We start from the raw sequence: 6138 nt of genomic DNA, 5'->3' as shown, positions 1-6138 counted from the left end.
GCCCGGATATCCGATTCCATACAGGTAGGTTTCATTTCGAAACCGAAAATCACCTGAGATCTTATCTTGTCAAATCCTTTCCTGCTATTTTAACTTTATACTGGAATGACGAATCAGCATGCAGGAATAAAGAGCAGAGGCTTTTTAGTTTTACAGTGTGTGAATGAGTTCTCCCATTAAAACAGACAGTCTTGGCAAAGGAAGATTTCCATGTTCCACTAGGGAATGCAATGTCACCTCGATACATCTTAGATCAAGTTCATCTTGTCCCCCATCTTGGCTTTTGGCTCTCATTATATGACAAGGCTATTCTCACACACCTGCAAAGCTGAAAACTGAGATAGCCCGAGTACACCACCTCAGAAGTCACCTAACTTAGTGGCTGCACGATCAAAGAACTCGAAGCCTACTTGCAAGATTCTATAGCAGAAAACAAATTAGTCCTCAAAATGGGTTCAACTTGTTCTATCAAATTGAGCAGATCCTATAAAGGGCTTTAACAATGAGAAGTAAAAACGACTATGAACAAAGCCAGTTCCACGCACTCTATTGACCTCCCAAACCACGTAAATGAACGAAAAATGACCATCAATCAATCTCATAAATTATATAAAATGTCTTAATAGGCACATTACTATTTGCTTTCTTGTTTAGGCCTTGATACAGACGATTAAGCCAGGAGAACTGACATTGATGAGAAAAGACCCGACTAGAAAGCAATCTTGAAACATAATACATGAATCATAAATCAAATATGTCCGGTACATGTTGATACTGATGGAGACAATCAAGCCACTGTTTGAGGCACACATTTCATTGATCTCTTGGAGCAGACCCAAAGAATTGCGTCACAGTTCAGTTTTTCTCCTGATGGTCAAAAAAATATCTGCGGACAGATGATCCATAATCAGCTTCTTTGTGCATAAGGATTTTGAGGTGCTGTTTGCCCCTGTGGTGGCCTTGGTCTTGCGTATTCAGCAAAGATTACCCAACCCTCGAGGAACTGCATTGGCAACAAGATAAACAGATTAGCAGCATTATCCAAATTTTTCTTACCGCCTCCAGATAATTACTAGGTTACTACTTCAAATAGAGTTAGAGCTAAAAGGATGCTTTTAGGTTCTCCTCTGCATTGAACAATAAGAGCCGGAGCCCTGTCACCAAGGAACTGCACAGATCAGACATCAAATTTTCATGTACTGAAAGTGTTTTTATAATCAGATCTAGTAATTTTTCCTTTTAATGTTTATAGCAAGCAACTATTAAGCAAGACCAATTCTAAGAAGTATATTTTACTTGTGAGATGACCTGTATGGAGCAGAGATCCCCTGTAGCTTGCAAAATCAGTACATATACCATGTGGATATTGGGGGGAACGGCACAATTTTCTGATCATTTAGCTATTATACTCCAGAACACAATTTAATCCAGGTACAAGACCTTTAGATATCCTCCCTCTGCCTTCAGGAATACCTCACACTATAAACAATTTGAAATGAAAAACATGGATTCTCCATGACAAGTCACGCTCATGACTTGCTTCCTAGTCTCTCCTTAGTTAGTAATTAGCTGCAACTACTGAAATCCAAAGCAAACCAACCTTTGCATCCATCCCTTCTATTCCTTTTGCTGCATCTTCTATCGAGGCATATTTGACAAATCCAAAGCCCTTTGAGAATCCCGTATTACGGTCAGTCACTACCTTTGCTGAAAACACAAGAAAAACAGGCATTATTTAGATGAGCTCTCCAGAAAGTAACCTAAAACCCTGCAAATTAATGTGGCAGTGGCACTGGCAGCAGAGATGTTGCAGGACCAACAATGCACCATTTTCTTAAGAGCAGCTAAATAGGAATAACAACAATCCAATTACCATGAACCACTTGACCGAACTTAACAAATGCCTCGTGGAGTGTCTCCGATGTTGTTCTCTTATTGAGCCCTGCAAGTAGGAATGAGGAAAGAGAGACTCAGCAAAACACAATTCACTCTCGCGAAATTCCTTGCTTCCTCCGCAGTTCACACGGAGTAGAAATAAAAGAAATTTCTCTTCTTGTAGCTGTTTCAACTTGCTCATGCAACCTTTAAGAAATGCAACACTGCACATCCTCTCACATCCTTCACCAAAATTCAAACTTAAAGCTGCCCATTTGCTTTTCGGCGGATTCGTGATAAATCCCATCAAAGCCGCCAAGCATCATACTCAATTGATCAAGAATAGCTCCCAAACAATGAAATGAAAATCGCAAATAGCTCTATAGTAGCAAGAGCAACGGCATACCGGAGACGAAGAGGGTATCTGAAGGAACAGGCGCAGGCTTATCGGAGGCGGTAGAGCCAGCAGCGGTTAGATTAGAAGCGGCGGCCCCGAACTGAGAGGAGAAGGCCGAAGTCGAGAGGAATCGCCTTGCGATCATGGTCCTGAGAGCCATCTTCAAGTGGTGGATGGAAGCTCCGGGAGGGCGGGGACGCAGCGGCGGGAAGGAATGAAGAAAGCGCCCCCACTTAAACCCTAGACTGAGGTTTTAGCTCAGCTGTTCGATCGATCTCCCTTTTTTTTTTTTTTTTTTGGGCGTCTGATCTAAATACAATGCTACGTCGTTTTTTATGGTGATTGTTCCCGAGGATCCAGGTGGAAGAGCATTGGTGCATCACGAACCGTCAGATCATGGATCTAACGGTCAGGACCAACCCAGATGAGAGGCCACGGATCACAACTATTAGCCGTTGAGATGAATCCAGTCCAACGGTCCAAATTCACCTTACCCAAATCGAACCACCTATATCATCACCTCTGCCCGCCCGGTCACAGTCCGCCGACTCAAAGGTCTCACCGTTTCAGAACCCTAGCCTTAGCTTGTGCAATCTCCCTCCTCTCTCTCTCTCTCTCTCTATCTCAGGGTCCTCGTGAGTCGTAGCTGCAATGTCGGGCCGTGGTAAGGGTGGGAAGGGACTGGGCAAGGGCGGAGCCAAACGGCACAGGAAGGTGCTGAGGGACAACATCCAGGGAATCACGAAGCCGGCCATCCGCCGGCTGGCTCGCAGGGGCGGTGTGAAGCGTATCAGCGGCCTGATCTACGAGGAGACGCGCGGGGTCCTCAAGATATTCCTGGAGAACGTGATCCGGGACGCCGTCACCTACACCGAGCACGCCCGCCGGAAGACCGTCACCGCCATGGACGTCGTCTACGCGCTCAAGAGGCAGGGCCGGACCCTGTACGGGTTCGGCGGGTGAGGCGCTCCGGGAGCTAAAAGGGGATGTGGGTGCTGGCTGTAAATCAGGGAAAGTTGGGAACTTGTGTTGAGATGATTTCTTGTTTGATTTGTACCATTTTGCAATGTCGATTCCGTTCAATGTGTAATTCAGTTTGCAATGGTAATGAATGATGCAATTTCCCTGAATTTCTCACCACTTCTGTGCTTTGGATTTGAGGTTTTAATTCGACAATTTGAAGGATTCTCAAATCATATTTCCATCAAAATGATGAAAATGGTAAATTACAGCCAAAGCTCGGACCTTTTGAGTTTAGTGAGAAAAAGAGAGAATAATTAGAGAAAATTTAGTATTAAATGTTGAATTAAATGATTAAAAAAATAATAAAAATAATAATTGTATTGTTGAATTGAAGATATAAGTGTAGTTAAATAAATTAGAGTTAAAATTGATTTGTAAAAATAAATAAACTAGCTCAATTGTCAAAAATTTGTACATTGCATTTGCTAGTGATGATAAACGCGCCATTTGGGTTGAATTCCGTGCAACCAACCTGGGTCTAGCCCAATTGTCAATGCGGGCTATGGTCCTATGGAGTATGTCCAATGTTAGTCCACCCCAAATTCGAAGAACTATCGGGCCTGACTGATACGGAGTCGGGAGGTTTGTCTCGGGCTAACTCAGCTGAATTGACATGCCTGGGTATACTTTCTAAAGCCCCTGAACTTTTTATAAAATGGCGTTTGGAACGTGAAAATGGAATTTCAGGAAAGTTAATTTAAGTTTTCCGAGTCCATAGGATTTCCATGTTTTGTTGGATCATGGCAGTTCACATATTCCTACTTGAATAATAATAATGTAAATTACCACCAAAAGGAATGGAACGTGGATTCCCGCTTTGATATAATAAAATAAGATTCTTAGTAATGTGGATGACGAGTAATTTAATTGGTGAGTATTCTATATCGAGGCAAGTGGATTACTAGTAATCACATACTGGCAATCTCTCAAGGCGCCACCTAAAGGTCCAAAGAGAGAGTAGGAGAGGAAGAGATCTTGCCAGGACAGGAAGTTCGTTCCGGTAAAATTGGGGACGGACCGAAAAGAGTCGGGGTATGAGATGGTCCAGATGGATAATGGATTAGATTAGGCCCGATTAAATGAAGACTGAATTGCTAAAATCGACCCGTTAGGTAGCCCATCTGTGGATCGTCGATCGCCCAATTAATTGATTATGCTTCATTAGTTTAATCGGGTTGCGATTGGATTACGAATTGATTCATCAGCCTAAGTAATAATGGGCTGTTCCAAATGACAAACTAAAGCAAACTGAGCCGGGAGAGGGGCAGCCCTCTGTGCAGCAACTCCGTCGGTGGCTCGGCCTAACAAGAACAACTATCTCCTTTCCTTTTCGGGTGAATAACATGGACGAATCCCGAAATGATAGAATACGAACATAAACCGAATAAGGCAGACCCAATTATATCGCCAAAGAGAAGCGCTTGAATGCCCTCTTGGGAGGTGAATTGAACTAATTGAACTAATCCATTCTCTCTCTCTCGCTTCTTATATTGTTGTTCTTTAGTTCTTGGAGCTAATGGACATTATTGACAATGAGCTGTTGGTTCCGTTTTTGCACCAAATCACTCATACATTAGATTTGTCTGTCTGTCTACATATATCTCAAAAACATAATTAACCTTATTAGCTACCCAACAAAAGAAACATAATACCCTTTGTTATTTCGTCAACATTTCCCAGCAGGCACATATTATATCGAATAATAATAATAATATAATCGCAGGAGAATTCCTTATGGGAACTTCCCGATCTAGAGTGTGGGACCAAAAATAGATCCAAGAATGAGATCGCGATTTGGCCTTGGGAGGTTATCTTTTTATTTACACAAACTAGGGAAGCTCGTGAAGGTCAGTTCTGGTCCACACAACAAATTAATCAAGTCTTTGATGTTAGTGGATACAATCTACATTTACATATATGTATGTACGTATCTATATATATCTCCGATATATCGACCGGGACAACAGATAATTGGGATCAAGAAGTGCCTCAATCGTGAATTGTCCATGTCGATCCCGAAATTCTATTTTCTGGATATACCCAACTTCCTAATGTTTTTGGTGCTAGCTCTAAATCGATAACAGCCACAAAATCGATCCTCAGTTGGTGAACCCAACGGATTACTTATTTTTCTCTAGAGATTAGTACATTGGACATATGGAAAGGCCTACCAGCTTCTACTTCCTCCTAATCTTTTCGATGTGGCTATTTGGTAATTGAAAAATCTATAGCCCCCCATCCCCCAGCTCGATTAATCTAGGCTTAAGCATGATTGGCATAGTATAAAATAAAATTCTCCAAATCGTGAATTTTCTCTATTTATAATGTTCATACCTAAAATCTTACCTTAAAAAAAATAAGCATTGAATCACTTGAATCGACTCTAATTGGTTATTCATTTTCCTCCTTTCGTTGATCCCTATATGTAATTAATTAATTAAGATGGTATTTGAAAAATTAAGTGCTTAAAAAAGTTAAGGGAAGAAATGTATAAAAATAAATGATGAATGAATAAAGACGAGAAAAGTTATGTGAGAGATAAAAAGTACCAATAGGTCAACACATTTTACTTATTTCATTAAGTGATTTTTTGCTTAATGATTAAATAGTTTAGATCCTTATATCTCATTTTTTTCATCTTTCTTATATTCATTTTCTCTTATAACTAATTTTTTTAATCACTTATTTAATTAAGTTGAAACAAACACACCCTAATTCCATATAGTTTCCTCAACAATCTTTGTTTAGTAATTAGGAAGACAAAACACTTCATTCCAAGAATCGGCCCTTCCGTCAATTACTTTGTTTATAAAGCTAATAAGTTATCGGCCAAAACACCACAA

At 40.8% G+C, this 6138-nt stretch overlaps 2 protein-coding genes across 2 annotated transcripts; one reads left to right on the top strand and one right to left on the bottom strand.

The window, feature by feature from the left end:
* Positions 1 to 571: 571 nt before the first annotated feature.
* On the bottom strand, positions 572 to 2555 carry LOC116208790 (organelle RRM domain-containing protein 2, mitochondrial-like). Its single transcript, XM_031542350.1, has 4 exons — positions 2282 to 2555; positions 1874 to 1942; positions 1601 to 1707; positions 572 to 1003 (listed from the first exon to the last, which is right to left on the bottom strand). Exons 1-4 carry the CDS (start codon positions 2430 to 2432, stop codon positions 908 to 910), a joined length of 423 nt encoding a protein of 140 aa, XP_031398210.1. The 5' UTR covers positions 2433 to 2555; the 3' UTR covers positions 572 to 907.
* A 248-nt stretch (positions 2556 to 2803) lies between these two features.
* LOC116208791 (histone H4) lies at positions 2804 to 3412 on the top strand. The gene has a single exon (XM_031542351.1). It carries the CDS (start codon positions 2924 to 2926, stop codon positions 3233 to 3235), a length of 312 nt encoding a protein of 103 aa, XP_031398211.1. The 5' UTR covers positions 2804 to 2923; the 3' UTR covers positions 3236 to 3412.
* The last annotated feature ends 2726 nt before the right edge of the window (positions 3413 to 6138 follow it).

Source organism: Punica granatum, chromosome 5 (genome assembly GCF_007655135.1).
Source record: "Punica granatum isolate Tunisia-2019 chromosome 5, ASM765513v2, whole genome shotgun sequence".
Taxonomy (NCBI): domain Eukaryota; kingdom Viridiplantae; phylum Streptophyta; class Magnoliopsida; order Myrtales; family Lythraceae; genus Punica; species Punica granatum.
This window is presented reverse-complemented; position numbering and strand designations above follow the sequence as displayed.

Coding starts and splice junctions, on each gene's coding strand:
- LOC116208791 (XM_031542351.1), top strand. CDS start 2,924: ATGTCGGGCCGTGGTAAGGGTGGGAAGGGACTGGGCAAGGGCGGAGCC.
- LOC116208790 (XM_031542350.1), bottom strand. CDS start 2,432: ATGGCTCTCAGGACCATGATCGCAAGGCGATTCCTCTCGACTTCGGCC. Junction 1,708..1,873: donor GTTCGGTCAAGTGGTTCATG/GTAATTGGATTG, acceptor TTGTGTTTTCAG/CAAAGGTAGTGACTGACCGT. Junction 1,004..1,600: donor TAGAAGGGATGGATGCAAAG/GTTGGTTTGCTT, acceptor TTGCCAATGCAG/TTCCTCGAGGGTTGGGTAAT.